Here is a 20,250-nt window from a genome sequence, read left to right as displayed (position 1 = left end):
ACCCATAATGATATCTCTTTTGTAATGTAAGACTTGATGCATTTGGACCGGTTTTCCACGGAAAAGAAAACACTTGGAGCCGCAAATACTTTTTGACATCTAAAATGAAGATAACACTGTATATATTCTTATGCACGGAGAAATTCCCTTCTTTGGGGCCCATTTTTACCCATCAAAGCAAAAAAAGGGGGGGAGCCTGTTGTTTTGTACATGATTCAAATGATCAGCAACAGACCCCCGTTTCACACATATCTCTTTTCTTGTGTTGAAAGACACTGATTATGCTCCCAAAAAAGAACCCCCTCAAATTCCACTTGGCTGGTGGGTCAAAATTGGTGCCTTTAATGGGATTGTCAACTTCTGGGGGGGGGGGGCTGAACTTCTCACCCCCTCCCCGCCCCCCCGAGAAAATGTCTGCCATGGAGGGTGGACTCAACAGTCATATTCCTCACTGAGCATGGCCCCCGCCCCCGCTCAAAAGCCACAGCTTCTGAGAATCTACCCCCAAATGTCCTGGGATTTGCCCACCGGGAGTTGGCAACCCGTGACAACCATAGCTGAGGATGATCCCGGCCTTCCTCTCTTCCACGATCTACAAGCTTACCCTCCACTGGCTTACTCTGAAGTAAACCTTCCAAGATCCACGTGCAAGGCTTTCCCCATGCGCTCCTGCCCTCCTTGGCAATGCAGAAGCAAACAATTCCCACCCACCCCCACCTCCCCATCAAACAGCCCTGACGAGTGCAACCTAGCAGGGCTGCAGGTAATAACTCCTTTAAAACCTGACATCGTATTTCTTACCTGGACTCAGCCAGGCTGCCATCTGCCAGGAAAGCCCCTGGAGCTCAGTGGGGCTGCTGGGGGGTCTGCAACCCAAGGTGGCACTGCTGGGGTCCCCCATGTGGTCCCGTCCTCCAAGAAGGACCTGGGGGAGGGGGAAATGAGGTTACTCCAAGCAGGGTCGACCCCTGACCCCCATTCAAGGGGGACAGACTGAGGTTAGGATTGCACTGAAAATCTGCGCTCCTGCAACTCCCTCCCATTTCCCGCCCTTCGCCCCTTACCTATTTAAGAGGATCCACCAGCGGTGCTCCACCCACACCCCGCGCCATCATCACCGGCATCAGCCAACCAGGCAGTTGGGACAGGGAAGCTGGAAGTGGCTTGGGATAGCCCTCTCAAGCTGTGCCTCTCTAGGAATGGGCATTCTTTCCTATTAACCCTTAGGGCGACTCTCCGAAGGAGACTGAGAGGACCCAAGCCACATGGAGCCGCAGTGCAAGAACAAAAGAGCCACATGCGGCTCCGGAGCCACGGGTTAAAGACCCCTGGACTAGAAGAATAGAATAGAAACAGAAGAAACTGCCTATATACAATGCACATCTTTATACATTCAAGCTAGGTACGTTTCTGGCAACAGTCTCCCATAGGACCAGAGTCACAGTTGAATGCACAAATCACATTAAAGGTCAACTGTAGCTGATTGCCCCCAGACTTCCCTGCTCCTCGCCCTTGTTGCTGGGCAAACCTTTTTGCTGCCTAGAAAATGACCTTCTGTACCTTTGTTTTATACATCATGACAATATGTTCATCCAGCCTGTTTAAAAACCTCCAAAGAAGGAGACTCCACAATTCTCCAAGGCAGTGAATTTCACTGTCGAACAGCCCTGACAGTCAGGAAGTTCTTCCTAATGTTTAGGTGGAATCTCTTTTCCTGTACCTTGAATCCATTACTCCGTGTCCTAATCTCTGAGGCAGCAGAAAACAAGCTTGCTTCCTCTTCGATATGGCATCCCTTCAAATATTTAAACATAGCTGTCATGTCCCCGCTTAACCTTCGCTTCTCCAGACTAAAGATCCCCAGCTCCCTAACCCCTCTCTTCGTAGGGCATAGACTCCAGACCTTTTACCATTTTTATTGCCCTCCTCTGGACCCGTTCCTGCTTCTTAATATCCTTTCTGAATTGCAGTGCCCAGAACTGTACACAATATTCCAGGTGTGGTCTAACCAATGCAGAATAGAGAGGTACAATTACATCCCTCAATCTTGACTATTCTCTATACACTATACTCAGTGGAGGGTTTCTAAAAATCCAGTAACAGGTTCACCCCCACCCCCTGTCCCTGCCTCACGTTAGCCAGTGGAGTAGGGTGGTGGCAGTCTTGTACAGTCTGGCAGGGCGGGGCAGTGTACCTCCCCTCGGCCCAGAGCTTCAACCAGAGCAGTCTGGCGGGGCTGAGTTGAGGGGTGGTTGGGGAGCTGGCCGGGGGCTGTCCCTTGGCCTGGCCGTGTTAGGCTGCTCCAGCTGAAGGGATGAGCCGAGGAGATGGGTGGGTGCCCTGACCCTCCAGCCTTCCTTCAGGACCTGGGGAGGGCAGGAGGCAGCCTGAAGAAAGGCTAGGGGGACGGGTCCCGCTCAGCACCCAGCCCCTCAGCCTGGCCCTTCAGCTGGAGCAGCCTGACACAGCCAGGCTGAGGGGCATCCCACGGCAGGCTCCCCAGTCACCCCTCAACCCAGCTCCGCCAGGCTGCTCTAGTTGAAGAAGGGAGGAGAGCCAAATTGGGCAGCGCTGGGGTGGAGGTGAAGCAAAAAGCCCTGTCGCCCCGTCTCCCAGGGAAGGGGGAGCGAGCGAGGGGGCTTTTAACAACTGGTTCGCCTGAACTGGGCCAAACCAACTGAATACCACCACTGACTATACTGCTACTGATACAGCCCAAAATCGCATTGGCCTTCTTGGCCGCCGCATCACACTGCTGAGTCATGTTTAGTTTATGGTCTACTAAGACTCCCAGATACCTTTCGCATATAGTGCTGTCCAGCCAAGTGTCACCCATCCTATACTTGTGCATTTCGTTTTTTCTGCCTAAGTATAGCTTCTTACATTTATCTCTGTTGAAACTCATTTTGTTTGTTTTGGCCCAGCTCTCTAATCTGTCCAAGTCATTTTGAATTCTGACACTATCCTCTGGGGTATTAGGTACCCCTCTATAATTACGAAAAGTCGAAAGTTATGATTTTTGCACAATCTAGGTGTAAATGTAGCTGGAAAGTGATCAATCATGTCCTAGAGCAAGTAAGCCAGTTTAGATACCTAGGGCTCCTATTCAGCTACAATCTATCTTGGGCTCCCCACAGCAAACAAGTAGAGAACAAAGCTAAGGTGAATGCTGCAGCGATTCTCCGATTTTTCTACTCTAAAGGACACCAATTTGTCCCCGCTGCACTGAGAATCTTTAATGCAAAGATGATTCCTCAGCTACTATATGGAGCCCCAATATGGATCACCCAAATTAAATAGTCTTTAGAGTCGGTACAGGCATACTTTTTGCGAAGAATTCTGGGATCACCAAGATGTGTCTCATATGACACCCTAAGTAGAGAAACTGGACAAAATAGTATGGAACTGATAGCATGGATAAGAGCATTTAAGTACTGGACCCAAATTCATTTTGAGTCCAGACCCAATAGCTTTATACGTCAACTCTTATCAGAATCTACATCTGTGAAATGGTTGGCAGACATAGATAAGAAGCTCAGCAACATGGGTTTAACAGCTGATGAATTCCAAACTATGTCTGCCACCAGAATTCATAACGAAATTAAATCTGTTTTAATAGAACGAGAGAAACTGGAAATGTTGCAGGAGGGGAGGGGGAGTTGCTCTCCACAGACCTTGGGAATTGTCCGGTCAGATTACTGTGCTAACTATTTGTACATTCTGTGCAATCCCAAACAACACAGAACATAACTTTGGCTCGTTTTAATGCTCTGCCTAATGCTATGACTCTTGGCAGGTATAATAACACTCCATACAAGAACAGGTTATTGTCAATGTAATATGGCCTTTGTTGAGACTGTTCAACATGTACTCTTGGAATGCCCTATATACGAATCGTTACGCTCTATGTACATTTATCCATTGATAGAGAGCTCAAACGCTGTCAGGCTACCATCTGTATAAATTTTCTACTCAACGGTTTCTGTGATTTTGTATGTGAGAATGTCATGAGTTTTTTTAGGCACTATCTGGTCAGGCGCAATCATTGCCTACAAAGTAGTAACGGCTAATTTATTTTAATGTGTGCGGTTTACAAGGCTTGGTTGTGAATGTTTAATGTAGATTTTAATGTATTTTAATGTTTTAGTCAATAGACAAATGCCCTTTTTACTAATTCTGTAATTTATAATGCCAATAAAGGCTTTGGAATTGGTACCCCTCTAATTTGGTGTCATCTGAAGGGTGTAAGGCTGTTTAGATAGCACTGTTGAACTCCAGCCTTAAAATGTCTCTTGGAGGCAATGCCACCAGATTACAATGAAAAAAGCACTGGGCTTGGTCATGACTGTAAACAAAAGCCACAATCCTATTCTGCAAGGAGGGCCCATTTCAGAGATTTAGGAGAATGAGACGACAAAGCTTTGCAGTGGTACAAAGGACTGCACCACTTGAGACTGGCAGACTCCAGCTATGGAGCTTTTCAGACACACAAAATTCACGCAGGAAGAAACCTAGCACTTCAGTTAACAGCTCCTTCTCTTGGTTTACTGTGTTATCTGGAACGTTTCCCAAGGTAATCCTCCCCTTGCAGCCCGAAGTGTCAAAGTCCACGCCACCACTTTAGGCCCACGAGAATCGCAAACCAATAAAGTGGATCCGGAATGCGTAGAGATCTATTTGACCCGTCTGCAGGGCTGCTTCGGTGAAAAAAAACCGCTTATGCCGCAAGAACCAGCTGCTCTACCCACCGTTCAAGCATAGATGGCGCTGCAATTTCCCCCATCCACCCGTCCGGGAGCGAGGCTCCGCCCACGCGCAGACGCATCCTCTTTCCTGGCGTCATCAGAGCTCGCGCCTTCGCGTGGGGGGAGGGGGGACGGCGCAACATAATCGCCAGGCAGGGAGAGCGCGGACGGGGCGGTGGGGTCTCCTCGGCTCTTTCCGTTCGCGGAGGGAGCAGGCGGCGGTGAGTCGGTGATAGGTGAGTGCGTAGGAAACAGTGAATGGAGCGAGCCCGTTCTGCAGCCTGTCTTTTGGGAACGGGGCTCCCCCTCCCCTTCCTCCTGTCTGTCTGCGCAGGGGAGGTGGCGACTCTGGCCTGCCTCGCCCGCCCGCCGCCTTTTTGCCTTCCGCGCAGCCCCCTCCCACGTCTTTCCGGTCAGCGGCAAACCCTAAACAAAGGCCCCCAAGTCGTTGTCGTCGCGTGCCGCCGCGCGCCTGAAGCGGACAGCGCGAGCTCCGGGGGCCGCGCGGCGGGTCGTCAGCGATGTCCGGCCTTTCTCTCGCGAGCTCTGCTCCCCTCTCTTCTGGTGGTCTTTTGTTGGTTTTGCGCCGGCCTCGCGATGCCCTCTCGCCCTTCCCCCTCGCATCCGAAGGCTATCGGGAGGTGCGCGTGGGGTTGCTATTCGCCATGACCACCTTTGCTGTCACGAGACTCCATCTCCTGTCTTGAGGATCTCGCGTTGCCCCCTCTTTCCGTTCCCTGGAAACGGAGAAGGGGAAGATCTAAAATAGCCATGGGTCTGCCCCTTATCTGCTGCCGTCGCTGTAATAACTGCGTTGGATCCTCCTACATGACAGCACTGCTAAAGTGAGATGGCAAGTTGGTTGTCAGGCCCGGTACTGTTTACCGTTTTAATTCGAAACATTCTTTCAGGATTTTAAGTCGCTATTGGTGCAGTTTAACAACAAAGGGATTGTTTCATGTGATTTGCTACCTCTAAATGTCAATGAACCATGTGTGCAACAAATCTTGCAATGTGGATAAATAACTACTGTTAAAATTTTAAGAGAACTCAAATGTGTTGCCATCATGCTCTTAAATGGCTTTAAATGATTTGGGGAAAGAACTGCTGTATTGTCTAATTGAAGTTCTGTCGTGCGTCTTTGTCAGAATTATGTTTTGGTGCCAAATGCCCTCAGGTCAGCAATATTGCTTGGACAGTAGTCCAAATATCTGCAGCTAGGAGAAGCCACCACTCCTCTACGCCCTATTTTGGTTTGTGCAGTATAGCCACAGTCTGTGGAGTTAAAGCATTACAGCTTAGGATCAGTCATTTGAATAGATCACTTGTTTTATAGCTGTAGCTGGGGATGTACTCCCCTTGAGGCTATACAGAACATGGCCCAGCTGATTAACGTGATGCATATCACCCCATATGCCTTGTCTTGTCACTGCAGGAGAGCCATCACCCTCACCTTGATTGCAGTGTGCTTATTTCAGGTCAGTACATTGTCTTCTGATTGAGACTAGTTGTTGATTGCAGCAGTTTGTGTCATGATCCTAAATGTGTGGAATCCCAGTAAAAATAAAAAGGACCATACTTTCTTCTTAGCATAGGCTAAGTAATCTGAAACTCTGGACGAAGGGAGTTTTGACTCTTAAAAGCTTACACCTCCAAAATCCTAGTTTCTAAGGTCCTAGTGTTGTTGATGGGTGTCTATGCAGTAGATTCAGTTGGGTAGCTATATTGATGTGAAGCAACAGAAAAAAGTTTGTGGTCTGTTGCACCTTTTAAGACCAAGAAAGTTTTATTCTTGGTATAAGCTTTTGTGTGCATGTGCACTTTTTCAGATGACTTTTTTTGCCACACAGTAATTCTGGGAGAAGCATAACGTGTTGTTGACCTTAACACTGCTTTCTTTTTATTCTTCCCTTTTTTCCCTTCAAAGTTTTGTCTTTAACTTGAATTTTATATTGCGAGATACAAGGATAGAAAAGAAACCACTTAGTAGTAATTACTGGATTACAATTCAGCCTTGTGTTGGCGCAGGTGCGCACCCTATCAGCACAAGGGGCAAATGCGCTAACAGAGAGACCAGATAAGAGAGTGTCTGGGAGCCGCACAGCTCGGAGGTGCCTGATCCCGGAAGCAGTCGCCATTTCCAAGCCCCGTTGGCTAGGGTAATCCGGAAGCATAGCCAGGGGTGGGGCTGACCTTAGTCAACTTCCACCCTGGCTTTGCTCCTTGAGATGCCAACGCCCAATTACCTTTTTGGGTGGTGTAAGCCCATTGAACCCAATTGAGGAGGTTTTTTGACAGCAGGGGGGGGGTTGTGTGTTTTGCTTTTCTGCACCACTGAAAAGCCCTCTGGAGGCACCCCCCCATCCCCCAGGCTCTGCATTCTGCTGTAAATGCCCTTAAGTGAAAGCACCTCTGCTGTTCATTGCAGCAGTCAGTTTCTGCAGTGTGTTTCTCTGATATAAATAGGAGATGAAAATAGGTTTGTGGAATGAGTTTTGATAAATGAACACATGAGATTGCTTCTGTGCTGAATCTGAAACACTATTGGGAATAGTTGGTCAATGCAATTTATATTTGCAGAGCAGCAAATTGGGTAACCCGTGTCAGCAGCATGATCAAAAAATCTTGTAGTAGATTCTTGTTAGGTTGCATTATTTTACATGCATGTGCTTTGTTGTCTTTTGCAAGTTCTTAAATTTCTTTTTAAAATAATTTTTATTGTATAGTTTGAAATTTCAGTACATTTATACAATATATGCATTCTTGTTGACATATTCTAATCTAAACCATACTTTCCCCCCTTTTCCCCCTCCCCCCTCAATTTTCTGTCCCATTTATTTAAGTAAGCAGCAGTAAGTTCATTCTTTGTACTCTCTTCTCCCATATTTCTTCTTTGACTCCAATGTCTTTCATCCAGTCCATAAATTGTGTCCATATCTTCAAAATGTCTATCTTGCCAAAATTATTTCTTGCCATTATTTCAAAAATGTCCAGTTGAATTTGTTCCCATATATACTCAAACCATTTCAAAATAGTCCATTTCTTCTTATCTTTCCATCCCAATGCTATTACTGCATGTGCAGCTCTTATTCTTTTATACATTAAACCATATTTTATCTATTTTATTCTCAATTATTACTGTAAACAGCAAACCTTTGTTTAAATCTATTTTAATCTTCACAAGTTTCTCTATATACAATAATATTTTTCCCAAAAATGTTTTACCTCTTTACATTCAATCCACATATGAGTGTAATATGCCCCCAATTCTCCACAGTGCAAACATTTTGGACTAAGTCCTCTAATCATATGAGCTAGTTGTATTGGAGTTCTGTACCATTTAAGTATTATTTTTCTTTCCATTTCTGCATACTTTTCTAAGTGCTTACATTTCTCACCAGGAATAGAGCAGGCTTCCATATTTTCATTAAGATGTGTGCATATTTGATCCTTTAAAAAACTCAAATATACAGGCAAATAACTGCATTGGACAATAGACACCATTAAAAGTCTAGTAACTGCTGAAAATATCTGCACAGAACAAAAGTACATAAGAGATTTTCTGTACGTGGCGGAACAACAATGATCCAAAAACAACCAGCAACTTTCCATGGGCACAAATCACAACAAAAACAAAGCTGCTGCATCCAGGATATGCAATCAGAATTGGACATTCTAAGGATGAAAACTGTTTTTGCTGAAATGAGTGGGCAAATCACTTTAAACATAACTCTTAAATTAATTGGACTGAATACTTATAAGTATATTTGGTTTAAACAGAAGCTACAGAATGCTTCTAATAATGCCTCTAGCTACAGGAGTTCTTCCAGTTGAAGCCATTTCATCCAGTTAATAGAATATTCAAAGTAAGAGCGCAAAAGATTTTTTTAAAAGCTTTTAAATTAGAGATTGACTCTGTCAGCTGTAAATAGGAGAAAAAGTAAAGGGATGCCTACTTAAAATGACCAAATTGATTGAATATTTTTTAAAGAAAATGTTGTTTGCTTTTTGAAATGTTTACTGGTTATATCTTTACCGGTTATATCTTTACCGGTTTACCGGTTATATCTTTATCAAAAACTATAATTAGCATATACTAATTCCCCTACCCCTTTCCTTTCCCCTACCCCCCCCCCCAAAAAAAAAACTTGGATTCTCAAAGATGAGGTTAAGCGTTGAGACTGCTGAGGCTATAAAAACATAACTACAAAACCAATGGTACCCTTCAGTTAAATGCTAGGGTTTGACTAGCACATAAAGACAATTGATTTGATATGTCAGTGGAAGGTGTGTGTCTGTGTGAAGTTGCTTCTGATTTACTGCAGCCATATGAATCAATGACTTCCAAAACGTCCTGTGTTAAAAGCCATGCTCAGGTCTTGCAAATTGAGGGATGTGGCTCCCTGATCAAGTCAGCCCATCTGATGTTGAGTCTTTTCTTGCTGCCTTCAACTTTCTCTAGCATTATTGTCTTTTCATAATGTGACCAAAGTATGACAGTCTCTGTTTGGTCATTTTAGCTTCTAAGTAGAGTTCAAGCTTGATTTAATCTAGAACCCACAGATGTGCCTTTCTGGCTTTCTACAGGATCCACAAAACTCTCCTCTAACATCACTGAATCCACTTCCTTCTGGCTTGTTTTCTTAACTGTCCGTACATAGTAATGGGGAATACCATAGTATGTGCAGGTTGCAGTGAGAAAAGAGACAGGTGATATCAAAGGGAAATGATTCCACCCTCCTCACTGTAGCCTACTGACCCTACATGGCTACCTTTTTTCTGCAGGTGGTGCGAAAGCAAAAGAGCTGTGAAGAAGGATCTTAACTGGCAATCTGGATAATATGGGATGAGGCATTTGTTCAGTTACCCCAAAGGCTGTAGGGTCTGCAAGGCAAGATCTAATGCTTAGAATTATCCCTTGAAATAAACAGGCAGCCACTGCAGATTTTTCGGAATATGGTAATTCAATCCCTGTATAGAGCTGCCACCAGTATTCTACATTTTGAACCAGTTAAATCTGAGACCCAAGGCAACCCCATGTAAAGTACATTGAAGTACTCTGATTTGAATATAATTAGACTGTGGATCACCACAATCATGTCACATTTTTTTTTGAGAAATGGCCATAGCTGGAATATCAACTGAAGCAGATAAAAGGTTCACTATACTATAAAAATTTAAGCCTCCATTCTGCTGCATCTGAACTACAAACCAGCTGTTTCAAAGGAAGAACAACCTCCTGCACAAAGGAAGCCTGACTACTCAGCCTTCACTAGCTTTATCTTTAACCAGCATTAGTGTTGTCTGCATTTACATTAATTTACTGATCTGCATCCATTCTTTCCCTTTATTCAGGCATTTGTTCAGGACTGAATGTTGTCAGAAGGTGGAGCGCTGTTAAAATGACCCTTATTTTTAGCATGGGGAATGAGAGAGTTACATAATTGACTCTGGTTTCAAGCTGCTAGACCCCACTGAGGAGTGTACCTCTCCAGTTTTATCCCACACATTCCCTTTCACAAAAAGTTTTATTCTCTATTGTCACCAGCAAGCCACTGATAGAATTAGGGCCCATAGTCAGACTCTCTTGTACAGAAATCAGAATTCCATCCTTAATTCAACCAATGAACCAACATAGGAAGAAATTCCTAACTAGGCAGAGACTCCCCTTGCTTCTTATACTTAGATAAGCATGAGCGAAGCATAAGGTTTCCCTGATTTGCAAAGACTAATAACTCCAATTTTCGGGATCAGGATAAAAATTTTCAAGGAGAAAGAAGAAACTCAGATTTGAACCCCCATTCTGCCAATTAAAGCTTGCTGAATAGCCTTGGCCCACTCACACACCTTGCAAGGTGGTTATAAAAATAAAATGGAGGACAGGAGAGAGAAATGATGAAAGCCACTTTGGGTTGCTGCTAGGGAGAAAGGGAGGTATAAGTGAAGTGAACAAAAATAATCCTCTTTTCCTTAGTTCAGACTGTTCCATCTAAGGTTAACCTTTCTCCTTCTGGCTGGCCACTTGTGGCAATGCTAGTCTCCTTCAGCACCCCAAAGTCCTTTGTCTGTGTCTCAAGTATTACTGCTCATGTCTGTCCCTCTCCAAGAACTGTTCTCTCTCTCTCTCTCTTAAAATGGGATTTTTTCCCTACCCCCCCCCCCCCAACCCTCACAGTGGAGATTCACTGGGTAGGAAAGGTGGGTTACTAGAACTATTTGGTCAGGTTCCCATTGCTTCTGTGCTTCTGTGCCTCTTCCTCTTCCTCCTTCTTTTGCTGGTTCTAATGCCAACTTCTTTAATTTGGAAATGAGAAAGGGGGGAAGGAAAACAGTAGACGTCTTGCCTTCCCTGTAACCTTGCTTCTCCCCCAAGCTCTCTGAACTTATTTAATGAGAACTTTAGGGAAGGGAAAGTAGTTAATACTGAGTGAAATAGGTAGTTTTAGTAAGTCAAGCTTATATTTGGGTATGAATTTAGGGTATTGATTTTAGCAGAAATTTCAAATACATTAAAAAATATTTTAATGTAACTTTATCTACTTTGTAAAAGTATTATTTGGCCCCAGGTTATAAACTAACACATGAGCATCACAGTTGCAGCATGGATATTCAGCACTACACATTGCAGACTTCGTCTATTACTATTGCACCAACCCAAGTGGTTTTTAGTGTTAAAGAAGGAATGGATTTAATTTCAGATAGCAGTTAAGCTTCCAGATTGGAGGTAAGGAATGTCCAGAGCTGTTTTTGGTAGATGTCAGCTATAACATCAAACCACAATTGCGGAAAAAATCATACACAAAAAGGAGAGAATGTGGTGGGTCATTCCACAGCTCTTGCTGGATCTCTAAACTGTGGTTCAGTGTTAGATCTGTGCTGGTCCTTGGTGAAGCCAAAAATTTCAGATGTTCATCAGAGTTCATGAACAGCACCTTATTCTCAGCCATATATGAAACATAAGGTACTTTACCTGAACCTGGCTTCAGCTGCTGTGCATATTTTAAATGCTGAGTTTATTAATTTGCAAGTATGTAAGAACACCGATCAGAGTGGCTGTTGGAAGTGAAAGGTGAGGAAGATTATTGATTAGTAAAAAAAATGCAGACTTGCATATAAAAAGATATTTGCATTAAGGTCTTGCCCAGACCTTGGTGCAAATATTCTACGGTTAATGTGTATCTATGGAGTTACTTCAGTCTAAGCTTGAACTGAAAATCTTAGACTGGGGTATATTAATGAAAGCATTTTCTAAATGTGCTGGTAGGGCTGTGCAGCTGTCAAAAAAACTTCCTTGCTATCATTTTATAATTATACTGTGATTAGTGTCTCCTGAAGATAATTGCATGCTTTTTCATTTATGTCAGTGAAAGTATACCCCATGTTAAAATTGGAGTAAATTCAGATTAGTTCCTCTATATTTAATCGTTTATTTCTCCACTAGCCAATTGGTGCCCATTGCTTTGGGGCGTTGTTCTTTACCTATTTGTGTTCCCGGTGGGGGCAGGAATTCCATGTGCCCAGTGTTTGTCTAAATCTTGCCCAAACCCATCCAGAGTGGACATGAGAAAATGTGCTTATCACACCATATGCAAAGACATATGGTGGAGTTTATATTAGTTTTTGTTCCTTATTACAAAGAGCCAGCATAGTATTATGCTTAAGAGTGGTGGACTCTAATTTGCAGAACCAGGTTTGATTCTCCACTTGTCCACATGAAGCCTGCTGGGTGGCTTTGTGCCAGTCGCAGTCCCCTTAGAACCCTCTCAGCCCACACAGACAGTGGCAAACCACCTCCCAATGTCTCTTGCCTTGAAAACTGTACAGGGTCGCCATGAGTCAGCTGTGACTGCAATTTTCAGTGCCACAGCTTATTACAGCCAGCCCACTGTGGCACCTGAGATTCAGTTTCCTATATGGGTTACTGGAAGAATGAACACAGTGTGTACTGTTGCTGTTAAGGAGTGATGGGAGGAGTGTGTGTATGTGAAATGGCCCCCTTCTCCCAAAAAAGACTGAAATAGTAAAGTACAACTGAGTTATTAGGGTGCAGAGACAGGGGAATAATGGGACATGGAGAGAACTGTGTAGTGGTGAATGTTGTTGAAAAGTTTCTTAGCTGGTAAACAAAACTTGTGAAGGTGCAGTTAAGGAAAAGTGCTGTGCATTGTGGTAGGGGGATGAAGGGAGTAGCAACAGCATAAGTGATGGGGTACAGAGAAAAGAAAGTTTAGAGGGAATGAAGAAAGATTTAGTAGGATTTAAGAGATGCCAGTGGTTATATAGAGTAGTAAAGAAAAGAGACAAGTGGGGTCAAAGCAACTCACTAAGAATCTTCATTTAATATTTTATGCCATTACAGAGATGACCTTCTTGAGTTTATAAGAGTTACATTCACTGAGTTAAGCGGTTTGTCACCTGCTTGTGTGGCACTTAAAAAGAAATCTTTCATAAAATAATTCTGTGGCATGTAAGAGATTTCAGTATGGAGAGGCCATTATTCAACAGAGTTTTAATTAGAAGGTCACCCAAAACATCCCCAGGTTTCTTTTGAGTAATTTACATTACCATTAACCTCTTTTGAGGGCCTGTCTATTCCTTATCTTCTCAGCTGCATACTAACATACACAGTAAAATTTCACTTAAATAGATTTGCTTTGGCAATACACAGTGCTGCATGCTCAAGTTCATTACAAGTGCCTTTCAGCATAACCTCTTCTGCAGCAAATCAGATGTAATGCTTCTTAATCATAGAAGTATCTAGGCACAAAGCATTCCATTTTGTGTTTTTAAAAGCTCAGACTGTATAAGGTTGGCCAATGCTCAGGAGCAGGTTATGAATGGAATTACCAGATTGCTTTTAGAAGGTGATTCAGAATGAAGGGAATATTTGCCCTCACTAAAGTGGTTGAAATGTCACTGTTCTATAGCGAACATTCTTTATTATCTCTGGTACAGTTAGGGAATAGCATGGTAGTGTTAACCTGCCAGTAGACTGGTTCCCAGGTTTCCTAAGGGTTACAGTTCTAGGCTAGAACTGCTAGTTTCTGAGAAAAACTTTCAGGTATGCTACACTGGGATATATTATATCTATCTATATAATATCTATATGTCTAATAGTGAAGTCTGACCCCATCTGTGGATATTTAAATCTATGGATTGGGGCCACAGTGGCACTAAATAGCTTTTCCTACAAACTTGGGCTTTGCAGAAAAATCTGAAAAAACACACCGGGGGGGTTGAATCAAATAAGATTGTTGTCTTCACATAGACAAAGCACATACCACATCTTCTATGCATTCTTGGGAATGGGTAGGTGGCCAGGAGCTATGGTGGCTGCAGGATGGTCACACTGATAGGGGGAAGAAGCTGCGGCTATGCCAGTGGCAAGCCCAGGAGTTGCACCTGGTCCCGAGTTGCACTTGGGAAGGGTGGCCAGGAGCCACAGCAACCCTGGTGAATGTAGTGAAACTGGTGGAGGAAGAAGCTGCAGCAGGCCGGCAGCAAGGCTGGGGATTGGTGGGTGTCCAGGAGCTGCAGCAGTCCTAGCATCCTTGCTATTGTGTGCAGAGGTAACCAGAAGCCACATTAAGCCCTGTAGTGTTGCTGTTGGGATGAATATATGTGTGTGTGGGGGGAGAGCTAACGGAGGGGAGAGCTCCCCCCATTTCATGCATCCCCACATGTTTTAATTTAATAGCCATTTTGATAGGGCAGAAAGGTGAGGGTCTACATTTTTGGGATAAGAAAACAAATTCATGGAAGGAAAAAAGTAATATCATCACAAGCATGTGTGTTGCTGTTAACTTCCAATTAGTTTCTCTAGGGTTAGAGTAGTACTTTTATCGTCCTTATTTTTCTCTCAGCTTCCAGTGCAAGTAGACATCGCGTGCATTCAGCAAGCAAAGCACAAGAGGAATGAGCCATCAGCGGGAAACTAGTCACTCAGGTCTGACTGGATGTGTGTAACGATGACCTCTTAATTTTGCAACATGTTTCAAGAAGAGTTATAAAAAAAGAAAGGAAGGTAAGATTTTTGTTATGAAGTAGTCCCGGTATGAATGCATCAGTTCAAAATCAGTGAGTTGGATTTCACATATGCATTACAAATGACACTGTGAAATCAGTGCATTGAAACGATAACACTGGTGCAAGGGAACTCGCTGTCCTGCCTGTTGCACCTGTAGTTGGGGTAGTCTCCCCCCCCCCCTTTTTCCCACATGCATCATGGTGGAACTGTGCCACGGAAAGTTCTTTCAATCACTGTCAGCTATAAAGTAGGATCTTCTCCCACAGTGTTTTTGGGCAGCAAGACATTTTGAGTATAAAGGACAGCAGAAAAACACACCAACCAAACTTGGGTCCTTTCTGCACTGCAACGGTGCGGGGTGTGTGTGTGTGTATGTGTGTGTGTGTCAGCATATACAATGCCGACACACACCCCCGGGACCGTTCGCATGAGCAGTCCCGGGAGGCCAGCAGCCGGTGGCGAAGGCTGCGCCTTCGCTGAATGCTTACCTCATCTCCTGGCTTCCAGCTCATCGCAGAGGCCAGGGGACACGCCCCTGCAGGCTGGAGCGACAGCTCTGGAGTCGCAGGCCAGGGCGGCGTGTTTCCTGGCCTCTGCAATGAGCTGGAAGCCAGGAGACGAAGTAAGCGTTATGGGACGGTGCGGGGGGAAATGGTGCCTTCCAGCTGCTGCTGTTGGAAGACGCTGCTTCCGAAAAACCTCACTGGGGGAGTGAGGTTCGGAAGCAGCATCTTCACACTGCTTGGGGGTTGCGAGGCTGGCGCTGCTGCAATGCAGCAGCAGCGGCCGTGCGAACCCCTCCCCAGGGACGCTGTTTTTAGCGTCCCGGGGCACTCTTTACCGCCTGTGCGGAAAGGGCCTTGGTATTCAGGGGTCAGAGGGGGAGAACACTTTCCTGAGAAGCAGAATATCACTACCCTATTTCCCAAGAATGAAACCGTTCTTCACCTAAATTGGTGTTACTCCTACAGATCAAAATATCAGCCGATTTGTTAGCGAGTACAGAGAATGAGCACTCTTGGGAAGGTCTATGTACATTGTTGCTGTACAGTGAGCAGGAGGACATTTTTGGAAGAGTGGCGTGGCAATTGCAAATTTAATTATTTAAACTAAATCATGGTTAATTAGAGTTATGACAAAGACTTAATTTATTAATTAGGGTGGAGAAGTGACTTAGTTGTAGAACTTTTGCTTTGCAGGCAGAACCTGTAGAGTCATTGCCAATCATTAGACAATACTAACCCTGATATAGCTGTGGTCTGACTCAGTACAAGGCAGCTTCTGTATAAGTAGGAAACTATAAGTCATCATCGCAGCAGCATATAAAAATAGAACACAATACAATCAGGAACATCCTGGCCTTTTGAGAGTAGCATTCCCTCTCTTGAAAAGTCCATCCGCAGTTTTATTACTGGGATTTCTTGAGGATTGTCTCATTTGGTGGATGGAAGTGGAATCTACAGAACGTTGCTTACCCTAGTGACAACCAAGTCTTCTGTGCAGAGGTTCCATCAGATCTCAGTTGTTCACTTTATATCAAATTATTTTAAAAGTGAGTAAATGTTGTGCTGTTTTGAGGGAGAGATATATTTGCATATGGAGATTCTCTCACTAGATGGATAATCTTTACTGTTGAATTCGTCACATCAAAGCCTTTGAAAAGAGTCAGTGAATCCAAGGCCCGGACAGATCAACCCTCACTACAGAGAGGGAAGCTGCCTTCATTCAGGCTGGTGCACAACTAAAACCTTTGAAAAAGAGCTATTTTGGTCCAGCTCTGTCCAATCGTGCCATCAGGGGTATACTGGTGACACAAATTGCAGGTAGCTCTGCTGTGTGATTTCCCCAGACAGATAAGGCACAGAAAATGGGTGTTTATCTGTGTCAATTTAAAATCACGGTTGGCACAATTTTGATGAGTGTCCTCTTGAGCCATAGCAGCAAAGTGGAAATCCAGAAACATTTCTTCTTTGAATGTTGTTTATTCTTCATTAGAATGAGTATTGATGAGAGAAGCTAGTCTCCTCAGCCTCAGGATTGCCTTTTTCCATCTTCGCCAGGCCCGGCAGCTGGGCCCCTTCCTCTCCCAAGCGGATCTAGCCACAGTGATCCATGCAACGGTCATCTCCAGATTAGACTATTGTAACTCGCTCTACGCTGGCCTTCCCTTGCGTTTGATCCGGAGACTAAAACTGGTGCAGCATGCGGCAGCGCGTTTGCTCACAGGCAGCGCCACCTGGGAACACATCCAGCCTGTGCTGCGTCAGCTGCATTGGCTCCCAGTAGAGTTCCGGATCATCTTCAAGGTGTTGGTGTTGACCTTTAAGGCCTTACACGGCCTGGGACCATCGTATCTTCGAGACCGCATCACCCCATATGTCCCTGTACGGCCTCTTCGATCAGTTGAGGCCAACCTACTTGTGGTCCCTGGCCCCTCGGTGATGCGGCTGGCCTCCACACGGGCCAGGGCCTTCACGGCTCTGGCCCCGGCCTGGTGGAACGCTCTTCCTCCAACTGTCCGGGCCCTGCGGGACCTTGGTGAGTTCCGCAGGGCCTGTAAGACGGAGCTGTTCCGCCGGGCCTTTGGAGGAACCGGCCGCTGATGGTGCCTCCCCCTTTCATGGCCCTCTGCCTCATGGCCCTCTACATCTGGGACCTGCCATTCCTCCTTCTTGGGGAGAGGATTTCAAATATGGAGCAGCTGGATGCAATTTATATTTATTATTGTATTTTTATTGTATTATATTATTGTATTTTTATTGTATTTTATTGTATTTATAAGATTTAGCTTTTACTGTTTTATCGCAGCTTTTAAAGATTTTGCCATTTTATTATGTTTATTGTTGTACACCGCCCGGAGCCCCTCGGGGATAGGGCGGTATAAAAATTTAAAAAAAAAAACGCAGAACAGCAGTGGCAATCCTCTATTTGTGGTGGCAAAAAGAGAATGGAGGGAAAGCTCCAGAAAAGGGGCACTCCTAGACTGTTAGAAAGTTTTGGAAATCTTTCCTGGGGCTGGTTTGCACCTTGAAGATGAACTATTTGTTCAGTTTGCAAACCTTTTATAAACAAACACAAACTCAAGTATGCTATATTTCCTGGTTTAGATTCAAATTGTAGAGTTGAAAGTAACTGGCCATAAGAGGGTTTCTGAACCGATTTGAGATTCACATATCTCTAGACCACTGTGTCTTGAATGCTTATGTATTTTTAAAAACTTTACAGCTGAAGTGCTCTTGGAGTTACAAACAACTGGATTACACTGTTGTGCAAAACTAAAGGACCCTTTTGATCCTTTCTAGGATGGCCGGTTGTGGTGAAATCGATCATTCAATCAACATGCTTCCCACAAACAGAAAGACAAATGAGCCATGTTCCAGCTCAGCACCATCCCTTATGGTCCCTGAATGTGCTATCTGTCTGCAAACATGTGTCCATCCTGTGAGTCTGCCTTGTAAACATGTCTTCTGCTATCTGTGTGTGAAAGGAGCTTCCTGGCTTGGCAAGCGATGTGCACTCTGTCGGCAAGAGATCCCAGAGGACTTCCTTGATAAACCAACCTTACTATCACCTGAGGAACTCAAAGCAGCCAGTCGAGGCAATGGGGAATATGCTTGGTACTATGAAGGCAGAAATGGCTGGTGGCAATATGATGAACGTACCAGTAGGGAGCTGGAAGAAGCTTTTTCTAAAGGTAAAAAGAGTACTGAAATGTTAATTGCTGGGTTCTTGTATGTGGCAGATCTTGAGAACATGGTTCAGTATAGGAGAAATGAGCATGGACGTCGCAGGAAAATAAAACGGGACATAATAGATATTCCAAAGAAGGGAGTGGCTGGGCTTAGGTTGGACTGTGACTCTAATGCTATCAATCTAGCAAGAGAGAGCTCTGCTGATGGTGCAGACAGTACACCAGCTCTAGGGGCTGCTGCTGGGCAGCCTCTACCACCTGTTTCTGTTAGACCCCTACCGTCACTAGATGGTCAGCTGACAAGTCCTGCAACGCCATCACCTGATGCAAGCACCCTAGAGAACTCTTTTGCCAACTTACAAATAAATGGAGACAGTATGGTTGAAAGGAGCCATAGGGGAGAGGGAGAGGAAGATCATGAATCATCATCTTCTGGTAGGGTGCCAGTTGTTGACACCTCTATTGAGGAAACAGAATCGGATGCTAGCAGCGATAGTGAGGATGTGTCTGCCCAGCTTCAGCTGCCTGAATCCTCTGCTCAGCAGAGACATCTGAATGCAAATCAGCCAGCCTTGGATAGACCAGTGGCAGGGAATGGGGTGGAAAGCACCAGTGTGAGATCTAGAAGGCCTGATGGACAGTGCACAGTAACTGAAGTTTAAATCTAGAGCCATGTTTGAAAACTCAAGTCTGGTACCTGTATATTTTGTCTGTATTGACATTGCACTCCAGTCTAGCAGTGTGTTTTAAAGTGTTTGGGGGTGGGTGGCTGGGGAAAAGGAAAAACAAAGGCCTCTGACTTCAAAGGCAGTCTCTTAACATGTCTTGGCTGGAAGACTTTCAATGTTAAAAAAGAAAAGAAAAACTGGGGGTGTGTTAATGGTTTGACCGCTACTTAGCAATACCCAGTTTTGTTTTTGTAAATGTCTTTCATGTTTTATTTTGTAGTATTTTTCCCCTTTGCCACAGTGAAATCCTATCCTTTTTTGACCAATGTATATTCACTGTAAAACTTGGAGCTGTCATCATTCTCTGTTGCATTAAGTAACTTTACTATCTGCATGGATCAATGTAAGGGAGGAACATTAAAACTGGAAATGGATAAGAGTTTGGGTATGAGCAGGATTCTTCATTTTATGTGAGAAAATAGGTGTGACTTATGAAATTCAGATGTTTTACTAAGGCAAAGAGCAATCATCTTCCTGAATTAAATGTAAAAATTCTGTTGCAGAGTTTTACTTGTAAACTTCATGGTGTCTTCATTGGCTCTTCTGTCTAGTCCCTGTAGCTCGTTTGAGTCTCTTGATCTGTCTTGTTTTTGTTACAAAATTTATAATTTAATAAACTACATTTTATCAACAACCTGAGCACTGTTTCCACATACCACTGTGCCCAAGTGACCCTGAAGAGGACATTTGCAACAGAGACACTTATCATTTTTCAGATGTGATTGGTTCTACCTTTTACACTGGTTAACCAAATGCATTGAAATTTATAGTCGCCCCACCCTGAGTCTAAGATATTCAGACACCACAGTCATGTAGCCAATACTTTGTCGGAAAAGAGGTCTGATGTAGTACTTTAAAAATCATTCATGGTGCTACTTTTCTTGCCATGTCTATTCTGACAACAATCAATCTGACTTTAGTGAAAACAAAAAGCTCCCTTTGACAAATTGCGCAGCTGTAGATAAAGTATAATGGGCATGTATGCACTTGTGAAGGAACTCAGTTCTAAAATCAGAATAGCAACTGTCTTATTGTATTAACAATGAACAGATACCTACA

General features: G+C 44.2%; 1 protein-coding gene across 5 annotated transcripts; it reads left to right on the top strand.

Moving 5' to 3' along the window:
- The first annotated feature begins 4,833 nt into the window (after positions 1-4,833).
- On the top strand, positions 4,834-19,825 carry RNF146 (ring finger protein 146). Of its 5 annotated transcripts, none has more exons than XM_048491151.1 (4): positions 4,868-4,981; positions 6,181-6,223; positions 14,609-14,769; positions 18,075-19,825. In XM_048491151.1, exon 4 carries the CDS (start codon positions 18,076-18,078, stop codon positions 19,123-19,125), a length of 1,050 nt encoding a protein of 349 aa, XP_048347108.1. In that variant the 5' UTR covers positions 4,868-4,981; positions 6,181-6,223; positions 14,609-14,769; position 18,075; the 3' UTR covers positions 19,126-19,825. The 5 variants fall into 5 exon arrangements, with proteins under 5 accessions (XP_048347099.1, XP_048347115.1, XP_048347108.1 ...); XM_048491174.1 differs by having other exon boundaries at positions 4,871-4,981; positions 14,616-14,769; XM_048491142.1 differs by lacking the exon at positions 6,181-6,223 and having other exon boundaries at positions 4,834-4,981.
- Positions 19,826-20,250: the final 425 nt, after the last annotated feature.

The sequence above is a fragment of the Sphaerodactylus townsendi genome, linkage group LG01, assembly GCF_021028975.2.
Source record: "Sphaerodactylus townsendi isolate TG3544 linkage group LG01, MPM_Stown_v2.3, whole genome shotgun sequence".
NCBI lineage: Eukaryota > Metazoa > Chordata > Lepidosauria > Squamata > Sphaerodactylidae > Sphaerodactylus > Sphaerodactylus townsendi.
The sequence above is the reverse complement of the archived record's forward strand: the minus strand, read 5'-3'. Positions and strand labels throughout refer to the sequence as shown.